Source organism: Corvus cornix, chromosome 2 (genome assembly GCF_000738735.6).
Source record: "Corvus cornix cornix isolate S_Up_H32 chromosome 2, ASM73873v5, whole genome shotgun sequence".
Lineage (NCBI taxonomy): Eukaryota > Metazoa > Chordata > Aves > Passeriformes > Corvidae > Corvus > Corvus cornix.
The window spans coordinates 146,600,964-146,620,510 of record NC_046333.1 but is presented as its reverse complement, the minus strand read 5'-3'; the positions used below and the strand labels follow the sequence as shown (position 1 = coordinate 146,620,510).

Here is a 19,547-nt window from a genome sequence, read left to right as displayed (position 1 = left end):
TTGTTATTTCACAGCTGCTTTCCAGATGTAGATTTCCTTCAAAACACTATCAAATGTATATTTTGGGACTTTGACAAAGTGAAAAACTTTATTTCTGTTCTTGCCCTGCATCTTGACAGAAGTTTAAGCTTCCATGAGAGAGGAACATTAATGCAATATTGGCCATTCTCACTACAACCCATATGATGAACTGCTGTTCTGGCCAAAACACCCAAATGTAAATTAATTTAACTCATGGGAGCACATAAATTATAATAGAATAAAAAGACAGCTAGTAGAAAAATTATCATATCTTCCTTCATCTGCTGTAAATAGTCCAGTGGAAAGGTCTGGTATAATACAACTGTGAGACTAAAATTTTCCTCCAAGTACGCATCAAGGCAATTACTCTGGGTAAAACACATATCTAAAATCAATTACAGAATGTAAAAAATCCTGGATCAGTCAGAATTCTCCTTTCAAAAGCACATTACTTAATACACAAGAGTGTCTGATACATTTTAAAGACAGTTTTCCAACACATGCAAAAAGCATAATACTCACTGTACAACAGCAGAAATTAAAGTGAAATGAGCAATCCATGCTTAAATTGAAGACAAAATGCAATGAATGAGGAGGCCAATTAAGCAATTAAGGTTTAAAATCAAACAAATTTAGCTTTTCAAAGCATTCTCCTGTTTTTGTAGTTTTAGTCACAATGTGAAAGAAACATCTGTGTCTCCTATCATATTTTAAGCAAGAAAAATTGCCTTTCGTTTCATACATTGGATTGACAAAAGGGCACAAAGAGTAGTAAAAACTGTTGGTGCAGAATCACGTTTTCTAGACTCTATAACTCTTGGAGGGACCCATCGCTTCAGCTACAGGCCACATTGACACAATCACATAGAGGTTTGGTTTGACCCTACGAGGGAGACAAACCACTATACTGTACTTCTTTCAAGCATTAACATTAATACATTTTAACAACAAAAGAAACTAGAGAACAGCTTTCAACCAAAATCTCAGAGCTAAATGTTACCACTGGGAACAAACTTTGTAACCCTAAACCAGGAAAAATTAAATTAAAATATAAAAAACAAAACAAAACAAAAACCCAAATTTAATCCCTTGCTCCTGCACATGAAATATGGAACCTGCTCCCACTTCCAACCTGACTCTGGCTTCTGTGTACCAGGGGAACAAGTTGCAAAATACAGGGTAAGGAGCAACCCACTGAAGTGATTCCACAGGGATACCACCCTTTGCAGAAGCCTCAGCTCTCACTACACTGGTCAAGCTCAAAAACTGTCACAACTCACCATTGCCCAACACTTGCATTGCTCGTTTTTCCCTCCAGGGGTACTGGAAAACTTTGGGATATCCAATTCTTGATCTAGATTATTAGAAATGAAGTCTTGAGCTGCCAGTCAGCTACAAATTTAGCCTGCCCTTTTGTTTGGGTTGTGTTATGCTCAATGCAACTCCGATAGAATTGTCAAGCATTTTAAAAAATAAAGAGAACTAGCATAAAAAGGTATAGTAAAACAAAGCTAATTTAAAAACAGGCTTCAAGTTTTCTCCTGAAATAAATGGGGGAGAAGGGTTATGTTCCCAAAGTCCTCCTTGGCAGTTTCCAACTCTCTTCATTTTGATTCATACCTTAGCAAAGAAAGTGCCCTTTTTTCCTATTAAAATTTAGAAAAAAATAAAACTGTTACCCCAAACTCAAGAATTATATTAATAGATACCTGTGACATACCATAACTCAGTGTAAGACCGAGACTAAAAAAATGTCACATTAGAAAAAATTAACACATGATAAATGTTACCCATTTTACAGGCAGGAAAACACGAAACAAAGCTACAATAGATGCAAACCTAAATAAGCAGATGACTGTAAGGAAAGTATAAGAGTTGAAGATGCAGAAACATGTAAGTTTCATGTTTCTAAATGAAAATATTAAGCTTATTGAGAGCATCAGAAACCTGTCACTACTGAGCTGACCACACTTCCTGAAGGAAAAACAAATGACATTGACAGTGAAATAAAACCAAGCACATCAAAAAGATCAGGATCTGAAAACACAATTTGCATTTCAAGAACAAGTTGTAACTGGAAAGAGGACAGAATACAGAATCTCTGCCACCCTCACACAACTTTGGTTTCTGTAGTCACAGGTGATACTTCTTATTAATAATCCCTATTATTAGTAGAGAAACAGATCCAGACAGGATGAATGACCAGGACATATCCATACATATATGTGTGTACATATATATGTATGTATTAGAGGAACCAGAACCTGAATTCCTAAGTTCCCTGTTCAGAATAAAATATGCAGTCCGGCTACACAAACCAGTGTCCAGCAGCAGGTACACCACGACAGCTTAGAGTATGAAATCTCTGTCAAAAGCTGGAGCAGAAACCATCTTCTTTCCACATCTCCATGATGTCTGCTTTACTGAGTGACATTTTCCACAGCTACCTGGTTCAAATATTTATGAATTAACCCACAAGGCAGGTTAATTCGCTGCTTCCTAGGGGCCTTTATGCCTGGCAGGCAGCACTCGGCAGAAAGATCCAATTCTTTGTAAGTTCTGCTCTAAGTGACAGATTCAACTTAAAAAATAATGATGCCTTTAAATAATACAACACTGCACCTTTTTCAGTAGCTGGAGTTGTTATGGACTCTGGACTCAGGAGGAATTAATATTTTTTCTGCATGTATTTAAGTAACCCTGAAATGTTTCAGACTGTGGAGATGAACTGAACCTGCAGTCAATTTACCCTTAAAGGTCCAGGCTAGAAACCGCAGCAGTTCAAAAGTGGTTTGTCACTTGATTACCTTACCCAGGCATTAGGAAACTCTCTGAACTTAAAGAGGAACACCACACCAAGCAGGGACATAATTTTTTTCCACATATTCTGGTTTGCTTCACAATGATGAAGTGATGAATATCTGAAAATATTCCCAACGTTGGAAAACTTATCCAATACCTGCTTCTGTTATCTTATACCTACAAGTGGTACATCTCTCCTTCTTTCCCTAGATAAAAAAAGGCTAGATATAGTGAATACACTGCAAACTGGCATAAATGAGACATGGACTCATTAAGGACAACTGGGCCAACAACAATCAGGAACTGAAGGAAGGTTGGTGTTGATAGAAACAAGAGTGGGGCTGTTAAGGCAAAGGCACTTTGGCATCATGACCTGGTACCGAGGACAGGTTGGCACAGCCATGGGGAGCTGTGGAAAAGGAAGGTTTGGCAGCCCTAAGCAGGATGTGGGCAGAAAGGCAGCCTGTTCCAGGGAACCAGACTAAACAGAAGGAAAGAAGAAGGAAAGAGGGCAGAAGTGCAATTAGGTCTGGGTGTTAGCCAGCATCAAAAAAGCTTCCATCTGAGCTGGCTGGACTTGGCCCCAGAATTCACAATCTCAGGACTTCTGTCATTTCTGCATCTAGTTTTCTATTCCAGGAAATGTATCATTATCTGAATATCTGGCTACATTATCTTTGTGAAATCCTCTTATTAAGGATACTGTACATTACAGAATGACTTTCTATTGCCAGACAGATCTAAAATAGTCCACAAAACTGCTTACAAAACTTTCTTTACCATGTCAATGCCATGATGCCAACTTCCAAATTGTTGGTTCAACACAAGGACGGAACAGTAAGCAATGCACTAATTCCCATCTCTCCCATTCACAATGGTGCCTCACACCTTTCAAATACGAACCTTAAACAGAAGTTCACTGATGATTTTCTAATTTGTTTTATACTGATTCCTGACAACATCTAAGAATGGAAAGCTAAAAATAAGACATACCACATCCTTGTGAATAAGGGCCTGCTTTCCCAGGAGATGAAATTCTTCGAAACCCGCTTCTACATCTGAGCTGCACACGTGGAGACAGATCAAACTCTTCATCCCGGGGAAAATCAATGACAGAATCTGCTAGGAACTGCTTGGAATCCAAATGCAGCAGAAAACCACCATCCTTAATCTCTTTTATAAATGCTCCAATGAGATTTTCCCCAACAATTGCATTTTCTAAAGAGGGAAAAAAATACAACAAAATAGCATGAAAGACATTTCCAATACGGGAATGGAACATAGAAACTGATGAACTTGAAGTTAAAAACAGAGACAGATGCAGAAATACAAGGATGTTAACAAACAGCTGACCATAATGAATCTATACAGTGTCTATCAAATTACAGTCTTACTTTTCTCACTCTGTTTAAATACACCCAAAACCACTGAACACAGAAAGACCCAAATCTCTCTTAGAAGGTAACGGAAGTTGGAACATAATGGTAGATGATGGTGCTGTGAGTATACAGAGAGGAGATTCTCCTCTGTCTCTTCTGAAACCATACAATCATTCCCTCAAAAAGCTATTTTTGTACTACAGGGAATTTACAGTGTGGAGAGGGACAAAGAGATACTGTCCTCAAAGAGGAACACTTTCAAAAAAAAAGTTGGATATAAAACCAAACACAATTATACTTTGATTCACTTCCTGCAAACTGCTCAAATATTCACAGGGGCAAAAGAATATTAGATAAGATATAATTCAGACTAAATATAATTTAGATTAGATATAAGGAAGAAGTTTTTTACAGTGAGGGTGGTGAAACACTTGACCAAGTTGCCCAGAGAGGCAGTAGATGCCCCACCCCTGGAAATGTTCAAGGTCAAATTGGAAGAGACTCTGAGGAACCTGACTGAGTTGAAGATGTCCCTGCCCATGGCAGGGGTGTTGGACTAGATGACCTTTAAAGGTCCCTTCCAAGCCAAACCATTCTATCATTCTGCGTTTCGTGTTTTCCTGAGAATATGGAACAACTGGGTGGATGTGAACAATATCAGACTGTAGAGCCAGGCACTACAGGACCACTGCAGCTGCCATCTGTGTCCTGAAGGATTTTGAATTAAGTTCTGATCAAGCAAAAATTGCTGTAGGACACATATCTCCAAGCCCCAAAGTAAGAAGGAAGGACACATGAAGACAGAGCTATTTCTGTTTAGTGCTGGGAACACCATTCCAAAGCAGTAAAACTGGAGAAAAGGTCCCACAAGGCTGGGAGAGACCTTCAAGACAATCTAGTCCAACCACCATCCCAGCAGCACCATAATCACCCCTAAATTATAGGGGTGACAAGTGACACATCCAGATGCCTCTTGAACACTTCCAGGAACAGTGACCCAACCACCTCCCTGGCCAGCTTATTCTAATGCCTAACCACTCTCTCGGTGAAAAAATTTCTAATTTCTAATCTGAACCTTCCCTGGGATAACTTGAGCCTATTTCATCTTGTCCTGTCACTTGAGACCTATGAGAAAAGATTGACCCCCACCTCCTCTCAGGCAGTTGTAGAGAGATCTCCCCTTTTCTCCAGGCTAAACAGCCCCAGCTCCCTCAACTGCTCCTCATCAGACTTGAGCTCCAGACTGTTCCCCAGCTCCACTGCCCTTCTCTGGACATGCTCCAGCACCTCAATGTCCTTTTTGAAGTGAGGGGTCCAAAAATGAACACAGGATTTGAGGTTTGGCCTCACCAATGCCGAGTAGTGGGGACAATGACTGCCCTGGTCCTGCTGACCACATTACTCTTGATATAGGCCACAATTCTTGATATGCCCACAGAGGGCATTTGGATTTGAGATATATTTTTAATATCTTTTATTTTGAAGGAAAATACTGACTGCTTTTAAAGAAGTTCCTTACACCATCCCTAACTCTCGTGGAAACCACAGCAAAGATCTGCCAGTCAGTGGTCTCCACATAGTTGCTCTAGGACTTCAGATGTTAGGATCATTCTTTAGTGTCAAAGGTAATGCAACTAATAGAAAAAGAGGGTAAAGGAAAAAAGAAGAAAAAAAAAACTTGGAAGAAATTAGTTACATTTTTAACAGTGTGTGAATTGTGTTTCTCTGAGTACAATAGAAACACTTTTCCACCACGGAGGACTTGCCCAATGGAAATTAACATCTGGGACAGTTCAGCTCATGCCCGATAAAGTAATTTTCAATCCCAGTAAAGGCAGCTGGGAGAGGCAGTCCTATCTGAAAGAAACATTCAATTATAGCTTCTTTCCACTGTGCGGTCAAGCCTGAAAAGGGAAATAATCAACACCAAAAGCTCAATTATACCACACCAGTGTTATAAAGACAGAGAAGCAAAACATTTGAAAGCAAATTAGGTTTAATCCACAGAAATATCAGAGGAAGAAAACTTACCAATGTCATGTAAGTCAGGGAGGGAAGCGGTCGGGATGTTTTCCAGCTGAGACCTCCACGTGATGTTCACTCCCAGGCGATCCACGCTCAGGCATTCGACATAGACAGTGGAATCATCACAGACAGAAACTGAGCCAGTTTTTCCAAATGCATTTACCTCGAATTCAGAATTAAGTGAAACCACAGTTAGTCAACCTGAGCACTTTCTGGTTCTTGCCCTATTCATTTGCACTGTACTATGTTCAAAAGTAACACTGTCAAAAGGGGCTGTAAAAACAGAAGCAAGGAAATACAGTTTTAGCAAGTCATATACTCACTGTGAGAATAGCCAAAATATTGTCTTCCATTGAGACAAATTTTTAATAAATACTGAGCTCTGTCCAAACCGGCACAGGCTCATGTGACACGATTTTTATGACTGGAACTAAGCTGATCTGCTGATGTGGTATGAGACTAAACCTCTTTTTTTCCCACTCATCCATATGAGGGTGCTGCCAATCCTGACAGATTTCACGGCATATTCCATTTTTCCACCTCTCTCAAACAGGCAAAGGTCTATGCTGTGTTTCACTTTTTTTTTTTATTTTTAATACAAAACAAAATCCAACCAAAGAAAACAAAAACAAACAAAACAAACAAAATCCACCAACAATGGAGGATAAGGAATTTAAATTACCTGGAGGTGACATAAACCACGAGCCTTCAACTCATCTAAAATAAATATCTGGAATGCCTGGAGTAATCCAGAGTAGTCAGAACTACATGTCTTCTCAGGAGGCAGGAGTAGTTGAAAGTGTGCTTGAGCTTGGACTGTCTGAAATAATTGGACCTCTAAAAATGAAGTAGAAAGGGCATTTAGTAACCTCACTAATGAGGAACCTGACTTTCAGAATTACTTTTAGAAAAGACAACATCGATTTGAGGTTTGCATCAATATCATCTCCCCACTTTAAGGGGAAAGCAGTAGAGCTGTCAGTAGTAAATAATAAGCAGCAAGACACAAGCTTGATTGTAGTAGCCTGTTAACCCCCTGATTCTGTGATGCCATATTCCCCTTGTAGCCTGCCCTAGCCCTGGCCACTCCTTCAGTTTCTCCCTATTGGCTCCTGTACCCCAACCCCGCCCAGGGACCACCCCTGGGCCCCTGACAAAAGCACCCCGCACCCAGACCACGAGGTCTCTCTCTCTGCGGCCGGGGGTGCAGGACAAGGTGTGAATAAAGCCATCTTACCACCCTCATGAGAGACCCTTCTCTGCCTTCTTTACCACCACTGTGTTGTAACACTGCTGGCTGCCAGAGCCAGATCAAGGGGCTGTCCAAAATGGACTCTGGGATGCGATTAATGGCATGGCCCTAGGAAACCGCCACAGTGCTCACAGGGAGCAGCAGCCTGGTAGGCAGAGTCCAGCGGTTACAACACTTGATATATATATATGTTGAGCATTAGAGAAAAAGCCAAGTGATGCACTTAGGTAATAATGAAGAGATATTTTACACTGGAGCACTAACTCACAGGAGGATAAGGACTATCTGAATCATTACTGATGATTTTTCATAAGCCTTAGCAAATAGGAACTTCCAGAGAACTACATGAAAGCTGACATTATGCCAATACTTAGAAAAGAAACAGAAAGACAAGAATGATTGACCTGTCGATTTTCACTTTTCTTACATGCAATCATGAAAACACTTCTATTAAAAAAGGAATTAAGTGGTAAAGGCAATTAATACTTAAATAAATGGGCTTTTGGAAACCCAGCTTGTCAAACTAACTGGGAATAAGTTTCAGGAGAGAATAAATTTGCAGAATAATGGCGTTGCCATGGATGTCTACAAGACCATTCTGAACTTTTGATAGCAAACCTAAGTGATGCTAATCACACAAATTAATGACAAATCTGTGAGCTCATCAGTCACAAAATAAAAATCTATTTAATCAGTTTTTAGCAAGAAAAAAAAGATGCAAATATCTTGTCTCCCATGGAGTAACTTTGATTCCAGGCTTCATGAAGAGTTTGTTATCTCAGGTTCAGCATAACAGTCGTATTGTCATTTCAGCTCCAAATGGAGCTGGCTCTTATCCCACCAGCCTGAACAAGCAGCAGAGCTCTCCCTCATTCAGCTCCTCTGCAGACCCTCACTGCATCACATAAGAGTGTCACTGCTGCAGCACAATTCCTCATCCCTCACCCCAAAAATGAGCATGGGAAAGCCTGGGCAATACTGGAAGCATTCCAAACAGAATGGTGGAAAGGACCAGAGGATACAGAAACCTGCTTCTTCCTGCAAGGCACAAAGCCCTCTCTCTGCTTAGTTTTTCAGAGTGTATTTAAAGAGCTGATTTAACCACAGTCTCTAGATGTATACATAAAGAACAGGAAATATGATTTTTGAGAGTGAGGGTAATTATCCATTGGAACAAATTACTAAGTGTTTTGGTGAATTTGCCATTATTGTGAAGTTTATTCAATTGCCTTCTGATGTGTTGGGAATTTTTTCTCTCTCTGTAAAACCATGCTCTATTCCAAACACGAATTATTGGGGGAAGTCCTTGGCTTACAGTAAACTTTATAGCAGATTGACACACACTCCCCTCTCTCCTTACAGAGTTACTCCACTGCCATCAGGCAAACATGGAAGTCATTTCATAACATGCTACAAAAACCTAACAAGCACAATCACAGATAAAAGTTTCAGTCTGAAATTTAAAGTTTAAAAATATTTGCATTTGGAATAGAAGAGTTTAACCCATCCTGAAGATTGATTAATGTGTGTAACCTATTCTGGAAATGAAAAGTAGCTCCAAACTTGGCGGAAAGACCTGTATTTCTCAAAGTTCAGCACTGCTACAAATTGCCATTTTGATCAGAATGTATCTCTTTTTTAAAGTAATTGAAAAGGCCAATGTTAATATCCAATTACATGAGCTCTGAATGGACACCCAATTCTTCCAAGATTCAAAGTGCCATTTTTTTCTTGAAAGCAAAATGGTTTGAAGAATACCAGAAGTCAGCCAACAAATACAACAATAATCCTTAAGAACAGACTGCTGCAAAAAAACATGCAGAAGTAACGGTGACTTGATTATGCAAATAAATAGTCAAGCTCTGCCAAATTCAAACATCTGGCGCTCATCTGTTCTTCCAGGACTAAGTAGTTCCATCAGAATCACTTATGGTGCCAGCATCTTTTAACTAACAAGAAAAATCTGCATATAGATTGAATAGGTATTTATAGCTCTATTATTACAGGCAAGAGGGACAGTTTCTGGCACAGGGGCCAGCCAAGAGCCAGAAGTGAAGATGGCAGAAGACAGGATTCATCTCCGGCACCTCAGCTTAGCAACTCCCCTATAACTGTGGGTGTTATTCACGCAGTAGTTCTGTGATAAAAGCTGATTTTTGCACTGTTTACACTTCTCTGAGCCCTCCCCAAGCCCCAGCAGATCAGAACAGATCAGATCAGATCAGATCAGATCAGACATACTCTGGCAGGCCTGGAGCAGAGGGGCAGCCGAGACCCAGCGCCGCTGCCGCACATCACACTGGGATGAGGTGTTGGGAGTGGCACTGTAGAAGCCCTGGCGACACACGAGCTGGCACTGCTGGATGCTTGGAGCTTGCCCAGGGACATTTTCACAAAGCACAGCCCCATTGGCAACTGCTGAGGCACCAAATGGCAGAGCACACTGCGGACCTGCAGGCACAGGAGAAAGAGGATATGTGTTAGAGGTGTGCTATGATGACTTATAGGAAAAAGTCCATAAACCCCTCCTATCCACAGATTCAAACCCTGTGCTTTCCCAGTCATAAATTTTGATCTGGTTTGAGGTCAGCTTGGTTCAGATTACTGAAGCTGATGGAAAGACACATATTGACTGTGATGGGCAATGCATTGGTTCCAGAAAGGGACGTGCATGGTTTCTAGGAACAGATATATTTTGAACAGTCATGAATAAATTTAAGCAGGAAATGAGAAGGAGATTTCTAACCAACAGCAGAACAAACCTTTACAAAAGATTTCTAGTGGAAACAGGCAGGGCCTAAACCTCATCTCAATTCCCTTTAGACTGAAGTTTGAAAGGTTTGAGATCAGGAACTCATGACTGTGGTGTCTTCAGCAGCACAAAGATGTTTCTAGTGACCAGCAGGCCAATATACACATTAAATACATATATATATATATAATATATATATATATATATGTATATAAACAATAGTGTAGAGCTTTGTAATTGGAGCAGTTTTCCCTAGCAACCCACTCTGCATGAGTACAGTCATTCAAACCCTGCTAGCCCACTAACAGACTATTACAGCAGGCTAATTAAAATGATAATTAATTTCTACTAACCAGTACAAACTAACTGCTTCACTCAATATTAGCCAAATCCCAACTCCATTACTAAGTATATCCAGTATAATACTTAAACACTTATGAGTTCCAGAGCCACAAAACATAGGAAGAAAAAACAGCTTCCTCACTTATAAATAAATATAAAGGAAAAGATGTTATCGTATCATATGATTCACTTGCTTGCTGTAACATTTTCCAAATTGCAATGCTCAGATCAGTCCCAAACTTCCTGATCACTGGAGAGAGGCAAACACTGATGATGGTTCAGGTCTGAGCACCCTCCCTCTACACTTTTGGTGGAGATACGAAGATTAATTCCAAAACCACACAGCCACTTCAGTTGAAGTATTAAAAACCTTGTATTAAACTTTCAGTTAAAGTATTAAAACATTGTAGGATGAATCTGGGATCCAGTGTGTGCAGTACATCTTTGTTTTCCCACTCTGAGCATTTCAATGCCAACAAAAAAGGCTTTCATACCTTCCTCTCTGAATTGCCAAAAGCATTCTATTGTTCAAGTCTCCTTTATACCAACTTTTTTGCAATAACTCAGTAAATGGGGCCACTATATTCCTTCTCTTCTCGTATTGACTCTTGTAGCCAGACTCTTTCTCAGTAAAGGTGGAAACCTGGCGTCCTTGCTTAACAAACTTCTAATAAATCTCCCAAGGTTTTAGGAACAAAAGACATCTCTGTAAAAGAAATAGTAATACTTATCCTGGCCATGAAATTACATTAATATATCTATACAGAGTATGTAAAAACTAGTCTGTGGTTTCTTAATTGCTCTAGCACATTTCTATACCCAGCGAGTCACATCCAGTCTCAGCTGAATGCTGCTACAATCTCTTACTGCGCATTCCAATGAGATTTGGTGTGTTATGTCAGGGAAATAACCAGCCCCCAAAACACAAGTGATCAGTAGTTTCCTGGTGTGGTTCAGAGGTTTCAGTTCACCATCAGTAATTTGGTCATTTATCCCTCTAGAGATGCCATTTCATTTACTATTTTTGTCAAACCTTCACCATTTTGTCACTGTCCTGTTTCTTTGTCCTGTAGGAGTGAATCAGAATCCAGCTGAATATTGACACTTCTTTAATAGGTGTTTCCAAAGATTTCCACAAGGAAATTAACATCTCCAGGACCTTCTCTGAAAATCTGTCTCTCCTCTGTCTGTACTCAGAGTTATGGGAAGTGGGCATGAGGATGGGAGGGCTGCTAGGGTACTTAGCGTCATGTCTCCCGTGCATGTCAACTAGAAGTTGGATTCTACCTCCAATGGAAGTGATTAAACTAATGAAAACCTCCTGGCCACTCCATTCACTGGCCACTCTGAGTTATTAGTTTCTGTTTACAGCTATCTGTTCTCTTGCTGAAGGAGAAAATTACCATATTTTCCCACCACAGCAGCTTATTTTGCTGATAGACAAGATCTCCAAGGTAGCAGTGTAGTACTCCTTTTCCTGAACAATTATTAGTAATTCCAAAGACTAGAGGCATAAGGCTGGGTAGACTGAGGAGAAAACTAACTTTTGATTCTCTATTTTTACACAATAACTAAGTCGTTTGTCATGAAAAGTTCCATTGCTCTTTCAAAATCCAGGGTGACCACTAAAGATTACTTCAATATCTATGTAGAAAATAAACAAATAGCTTTCAGTAAAGCCAGGTTTCCACTACACTTTCAAAGCAGTTCTCCTTCTCAGCTCAGTATTATAAAAAAAGAAAGGTCATTAATCACTATTATTTGCTATTTTCTCTAGGAAAAGTACAGGATGGAAGCAGCACTGTACTTGTGGTCAGCTCTGCTTCTCTGAAGAGCTAAACCTGCCTTGGATGGCTACGTTCAGGTGACGACACCACGCTACTTTGGAGCTCATCTCCTCAGAGCTCCGTTGGCATCTCCATACAACACCACAAGCATGGGGCAGATACAACCATGGGGTCTCCTTCTGGTTTCTCATAAAATCCCATCCTCAGAGCTCTCTATTGATACAAGAGAGTTCAAAGAAAATTATTTCCAAGTTGGCTGAGCAGTTACCTAGTTGATAAAAACCTTGCAGGCAGTTGGGTTGACACATTCAGATATTTTATAATAGAATTGTGAAATTATCAAGTTTGAAAAAGGCCTGCATGATTATTGAGTCCAGCTATTGACCCAGCACTGTCAGCTGCACCACTAAACCATGTCCCCAAATGTCACATCTATTTGGATGGTGAGCACAAGTCTGTGTTATTCTTTATATGGCAGAATCACAAAAGGAAACAGAAGCAAATTATGTGGTCTTGTTTCTCTAAATTTTTTTCAACCTTCTCCCCTAAAACAAACAAACAAATACCAACAAAAGAACTATGAAAACAGCAGTGTCCTGCAGACACCAGTTGAAGGTTTTCTTTTTACATTGTTATTTTCCACACTAATCGTTACATTTTGGAGCATAGCCTTGTAGAAAGTTTAATTAATTTTTCTTCAGTGATGGGAAAATGCATAAAGGCCATTGCAAATTAAATTTATCCAAATGTCTCCCATTTGGATATCTCACTGGAAACCATGAGTGAATTCCAGTGCTTCACAGCTCTGGTCATGCAGGAAATACTCTGTGAATATGCAATGTTTTGGCACATCCTTTTCACAATTCTAGTCACAAGCCAAGAGTCAGAATGGCAGAAGCATACATTTTTCAAATTTTATTTTAGTCAGCTGAATGGGTTTTAATCCTAGAGCCAGCTCAGACTGGAGCAGGTTCAAGTTTGCAGCAAGCTGTTCAGATTGGCTTTATAGCTGGGTTTCATAGCTCAGCTGGTTTGATTCAACCAATTTTATGAATAAGTAAAAGTCAAGGATCCATTCCCTTCTCCTTTTTCCCTGAAAAAGCACCTGAAGAAAACTGGTCATCATGACCAGGCAGGTCTGATATCTGCTACAACACAAAGATAAGCATGTTGCTTGAGCAAAAGTCTTTAAAGGTCTAGAGAAATAAGATTAAATTCAACTAGGGAGTGGAAAAAATTAGGACCTGGGTTAAATTCCAGGCCTGGATTTGCTCACAAGTAAATGCCTGAAGCAGGAACTCACTTGCACATTCCGGTCTTCCTCCGCTTACTCGTGTCCCTGGCACCTCTTCTCCATTGTCAAAGACACACCAGCAGCTCTCCTGGTCCTGGCTGCACTGCACAGGGGAGAAACTCCCATTGTCCCCTTCACACTGGGGGATGTAGCCTCTGGCAGCTTCTCGTGAAACAGTTTTGGACTTCAGCATGTTACAGAAACTGGGACCTGTAAAGAGAGAAATTCTTTGCAAGATACAGAATAGAAGACAACAAATTGACCTAAAGACTTTACCAGCAGTGCCTCCAGCCTGTTTTGTTGGTAGGAAGAAAGACAAGTGACCACGAAAACATAAATAATTTGAGTCATTATAGAAACATGGAATTTTACTTCTACTAGAAAAACGCCACATTTTTTCTAAGATTAATGTGCAAGTGATACTGTTTTAGAAAAATTGTTGAAAAAATACTTCTTTTTTTTTTTTTTTTACAAATGTGATAGTGTATAATTTAGGTGTTCATATTTAAAAGGCAAAAAAGAAATCAAGTTAATGTTTTTAGTAAAAATTTTTGATCAAGGTAATTTTAAATATAATTGTATGATCATTTACATTTTAAAATAGTTAAAATGGTGGTAAGAAATCAAAGATTAAAAAATGCATAGAAGCCTATTCATGAATTTGTCTAGACTGGTTTATTTCTGGTGTAATGAAAGTAAAGGGTAACTATCTTCAGATACCCTTTCTGTGTTGCTGTGCTTGTATGCACCCTATCACTGAGGAATCAAACTATGAGCCTCCCATGTTTCACAGGCAGCATTCTGGAAAGGAAAGCACCTATGCTGCAAAGCATGAGGCATCACAGGCAGGGGGCAAAGCATTACTCACACTCAGGATTGCCATCCAAGTCTTTGCTGCCACGCTGGAATATTTCTCCTGACACAGGATCTACACACCAAATATCTGTGTCAGATCTCTGCAGCACAGTGTATTCTCCTGTCTACAAAGAATTAAGGACATGTCATTGCAGAGCAAGGTACTTTAATGCAGACACACCTAAACCCACACCCCAAAGATTGGTTAAAATGTTTTATTATATTTACATTTTTCCATTAATACAACATATTGAAAAGAAACACAAAATACAGTCTAACTAATTTAACAGACAGACTAGTCCCTGAGAGAATCAAGAATCATTTAGGTTGGAAAAGACCTCTAAGATCATTGAGTCCAACCATTAAGCACGGTGTAGACTAAAAGTTTATTGAGATGAAGTTCTGATAAAATCCTAGTTTGAAATGTGTTCAAAAAATGTGTAGATGTGGTGCTTAAAGATATGATTTAGTGGTGGACTCAGCAGTGTAGGGTAATAGCTGGACTTGGTCTTTGCAGGCTTTTCCAACCTAAATGATTACGTGATTCCATAGGATAATGATTCTATTACATGAAATGTCTGTTCCTTGCTTGTCTCTATCCTGCTCACTGCCACAATTTGAGAGCATACAGACCCTGTTTTTTGGGATATCTGCACCCAGCTCTCTCTCACACTGTCATTCTCTCACAGCTCAGGAAGAAAGAGCTCCCCAAATATCAGTCAATTAAGACATGCTGATTAAGCACAGCTCTGCAAGAGCACCAGGCAGAGCCAGCCTGTGGGAGGGAGGCGTGGGCAGGCACAGAGCTTCCTGTTCCCAGTCTCCATCTCAAAAATATTTAAATTCTGCCTTCTGCAGGGCAACACCACCTGTTATTTTTGTCTTACCCTTTTCTTTCAGGTTAATAAAAATGTACAAGGGGTGCTTACGGAGCATGGACTAAAAGTGCACATGACTTTGGCATGGTGTAAGCAAAACTGCTTCCTCCCCCAGTCATGTTAAATCACCTCAAGGCAGTTGGGGAAGAACAGATCAGCTGTAGAGGTGTCCAGCTTTGCACTGCTCTGTCTCCAGCTGGAAATTAAGGCATTGGTTCGGGATCGCTGACATGAAGTCTGGCCTGTCAGAGGGAAAACATTTTTAAAATAAAATCAAGCTTCAGAGCAAAGCAAGGGAAAGGGTTGCATCACCAGGTCCCTCACACATCTGTATTAGGCACTGCTACAGTTTCAGGCAGGGAATTCCTCATCGGTGTTTGATAAAACCACAGAATGGCTGAGGTTGGAAGGGACCTCTGGAGACACCTGGCTGGACAACTGGTCCAATCCCCCTGCTCAGGCAGGGCCACCAACAGTAGAGTATCCACTCTCAAATAATGAAAGCCAAAATAATGCACAATGAAATTAAATGAATTAGCAAAATAAGAATAAAATTCCTTCTCCTTTTTTTGCAATGGTTAAAAGCAAGCGTTACTTCATGCATATCATACTAGAATTTCCAATAAATATTAAAATTTGCAAGAACAGGTAAAGGCAAATATTTAGGAAGAGGACCCAACTGACATTTGGGAAGTTCTGCTGAGCGTGAGACCAAGGAATCCATGACATAACGTCCTCTCTCATCCACACACCAGCAATGACCTGGCCAGGGAAGAAAAGCAGCTTCATTTTAGATGTTGTACTTCAATGTGCTTTGTTGCATACCAGGAGGATTTTCATCCTCTGCAGCTCCATAGAACAGGGTCAGTAAATCTAAGCCACAGTTAAGTCTGCTCTCTAGTAGAGATCTAGTAGATCTCAGCTGAGAGCAGTGGTGTGAATGGAAATATAGCAGCTCTGGTGAGAATCCCCCACTGCAGCCCTATGACCTAGTCCCAGAAAAATGGCATCATCCACAAACTTGCTGAGGGTGCACTCCAACTCATCATCCTGGCCATGACTGAAGGCATTAAGCAATACCAGCACCAGGACCAACCCCCAATGAACACAACTAGCAGCAAGCAACGGAATATCTACTGATTTTTGAGCCCCAATGAGCTGCCACTTGACTCCAGTCAATTTACATACATCTTGTGGACCACATCACTTTCCTCCAGTCTGACTACTACCGGTCTTCTATCCTTTAATTAGAATTCTTCTTAGATTTTCTTTGTTCAGACAGCCCAGAGTGTCTTAGGAATTGCTCACCTGTGCTCTCATAGCACTGACTTGGCTCCCAGTTTCCCAGGCCATCACACTGAGGGATGTAAGGGAGAAATCCCACCTGTGCTGCTTCCCCAGCAGAACGTTTTGAAGTAAAGTGACTCTGCCAGTAGAAGTGTAGGACTATAAAAGAGAAGTAAAAGAAAGCTGCTAGTGTGCAATACAGGATATATTAGAAGCACATATTTGCAAAAACCTGAATGTTCCCCGTACTTCAGAAGATAAATTAATAAATGTTTAAAGTACATAAAGGCTGGTAAGTGCCCAGATTTTATATTTGCACTGTGTCATACATATGACACTACTGAAATCAGTTCTTGGAGTGGCAGGTTAATGACCCTGATTAATTACACCTGCTGACTTGCACCTGCTTCTCAGCAAAATTGCATTTGACATCAAGTGCTCTTGCACAGATTCTGGGCATGACTCTATTTAATCAAGCTCTCCTCTCCTTTCCACCGACCTGACCATGCAGCCAGCTGGAGAGCAGAGTCACTGCCTGACAGCAGCTTTTGGGAGATCACTGCCTCCGTCCTGTCGGGTCCAGCAGAGCGCAGGAGGTCACTGTCCGTGAACTGGATCCCCTTCGCCAGCAAGAAGCTCTCTCCAAAGGCAAACCGGGAACCATTTGAGGCCAGAATGAGCTGCTCTGCCTCCTCCATAAATTTCATGGCTTCCTGCTTCACACCTTCACATATACCAGGACCTGCATTAAAAAGTATATATATGAAGAGTATATTAATGACTTTCATCTAAATCCAGTAAACAGTTGCATTTGAAAACTACCTGGTCTTTTAACTAGTATCATCTGGTCCCCTCTGTACTCAGTTTTGAATTGCATAATGAAGCAAACAAAGGACACTTGTCAGTGCCTAGCTGTTTAACAGCAAGTGTCTGAGAGTGCCAGGAGTCACACAAACATTCTCCATGTCCTCAGCCAAAGGCTTGACGATTTTAAGTCCTCATTGGTTACAAACAGAGTTAATACATCTCTACAGAACATTCCATCAGTTGCTGCCATGAAAAACTGTGGAAAATCAGAAGTGTGAGTCAGAAAGGAAAATGAAGGTATATCCCTTAGGTATGGAGTGGCAGCTGACACTTGGCCTGTCCTCTCCATACACCTACTGACCCAGAAAGTGAAGTTCAACACACCGAACCAGCTCCATGAAAGCTGCTCCTCCAAAATAACTCTGTTAATCTCCTTCATCTATTCCCCACTTGCCCACAGAACTGGAATCTCCAACAGTTTGCCACTCGTTGTCCTGTATCTTCCTCACAGCTGGAAAAATACTACCTGATGAGAACCATTTCAGTGATGGCATTGATAACATAGGTCATCTGCAGGAGTCACCCCAAAGAGGGCCCAGCACCTTTGGAGGAGGTGTCTAGACAGAGAGCTTACTGAACTCAGTGCTGGCCTCCCTCTCCTCCTAGTGACTTCTAGAGGATATCTGTTACTTTTGACCACATAGTAAAAAACAGTAAAGAAAATCCCTCTTGCTTCATTTTGTCATTCTTGAAAGTCATTTACATCACAGTGTAATCCTGCTTTTTCCAAACAACTCTTCACACTTGCTAATATACTTTACCATCTGGCTAAGTATCTTCCGCAAAAGCGTTATATGTCCAAATTCCAAATTATAAAATCTACACAAACTTGATATGGAACTTTATTCCTCCTTATTCCCAAAGCTGAGGCACCACTTATTTACCAGAAATGAGTCATCCCTCTTCTGATGTCCAGTGACAATGGCAGTGCTGATGATCTTTCTGACAAGTTATTTTCTGCTACTTCACAGCAACTGAAAGGACTTCCCTCTCTTGTGGCATAAAATAACAGACCAGAAACACTACTACATACATGCCAGAAATTGTTACTTACATGCTGGAACCTGGTTCGCTCCTGCCTTTGTTCCCTCCAGCTCTCTTCCTTTGCTATCAACACACCAACAATCACGAAGTTCAAAGTGGCCTAATGGAGTACTGAAATCAGTATAGGGTCCTGGGTAGTAGCTCAGCTGCTCAGTCAGAAGCTGCCAGAACATATATGGGTCCAGTAAAATGTTCTCAGATGCATTGGTCACGTTTCCTTTCAGCACTTCGGGTGGGAGATCCGTGAAAGAGGAATACATGGCAAATGCAGGGAAGACATTCTGGTGCCCAGCCTCATACAAAGCTTTAACAAAAGCCGAAAAGCCTCCAGATGATGCCTCTTTATACCCAGCTATTGTGTTCAAGAGATCAGCAATGGGCAGGGGGTTGCCTTCATTGTTCTCTGCAATCCACTTTTCGTACCACTCAAAGGCTGTCTCGGGAGGGCCACTGCACTGCACCTGCCTCCAGCCACCCTCAGCATCACACTGAGGGAGCTGAATGCTGGACAGCTGAGGCACAGCACTTGGATCTGACAACAGGAGCTTCACAGCCTTGAGGAACTCCTGCCCAGCTGTTAGTTGGCAAGCGCTTGGGCCTGGGGAAAAGAAAAACATGCACATCTTGTGAATGCACTGAAGATATACAATGCCCCTACCCTCCAGTACAATAAACACCACTACCAAAACTTGGTCACTCATCCCAATAATAACAACATTATTCCTGGCCTGTTACTAAGAGGGCTTAGCAATATTAAGGTCACATGGTGAACCAGGGTAAGATTGTAGCTCTTACTGGGGGGGCAGGTGCCACTAAATGCCTTCCTGAATCTGTTCACACCAATCAGGTATTTTCAGATACACTCAGCAATCTGGTTGTTACTCTTTATTCAACCAATCTCTGAAAAAGAAACCATCTGAATAGTGGAATAATACTGATTTTATTCCCCTTGGACCAAACCA

The 19,547-nt window shown here is 40.8% G+C and overlaps 1 protein-coding gene across 1 annotated transcript in view; it reads right to left on the bottom strand.

Annotated features, from left to right (window-relative positions):
• Nucleotides 1-19,547, bottom strand: part of TG (thyroglobulin) — a 149,399-nt gene that overhangs the window by 112,891 nt on the left and 16,961 nt on the right. The window contains exons 10-20 of the mRNA XM_039549565.1: nucleotides 18,596-19,183; nucleotides 17,174-17,416; nucleotides 16,696-16,833; nucleotides 16,072-16,149; nucleotides 15,517-15,629; nucleotides 14,523-14,634; nucleotides 13,664-13,864; nucleotides 9,721-9,930; nucleotides 6,910-7,064; nucleotides 6,234-6,390; nucleotides 3,817-4,041 (exon numbers count right to left, since the gene is read on the bottom strand). Coding sequence (XP_039405499.1) covers nucleotides 3,817-4,041; nucleotides 6,234-6,390; nucleotides 6,910-7,064; nucleotides 9,721-9,930; nucleotides 13,664-13,864; nucleotides 14,523-14,634; nucleotides 15,517-15,629; nucleotides 16,072-16,149; nucleotides 16,696-16,833; nucleotides 17,174-17,416; nucleotides 18,596-19,183 — 2,220 coding nt within the window. The remainder of the gene's footprint in view (nucleotides 1-3,816; nucleotides 4,042-6,233; nucleotides 6,391-6,909; nucleotides 7,065-9,720; nucleotides 9,931-13,663; nucleotides 13,865-14,522; nucleotides 14,635-15,516; nucleotides 15,630-16,071; nucleotides 16,150-16,695; nucleotides 16,834-17,173; nucleotides 17,417-18,595; nucleotides 19,184-19,547) is intronic.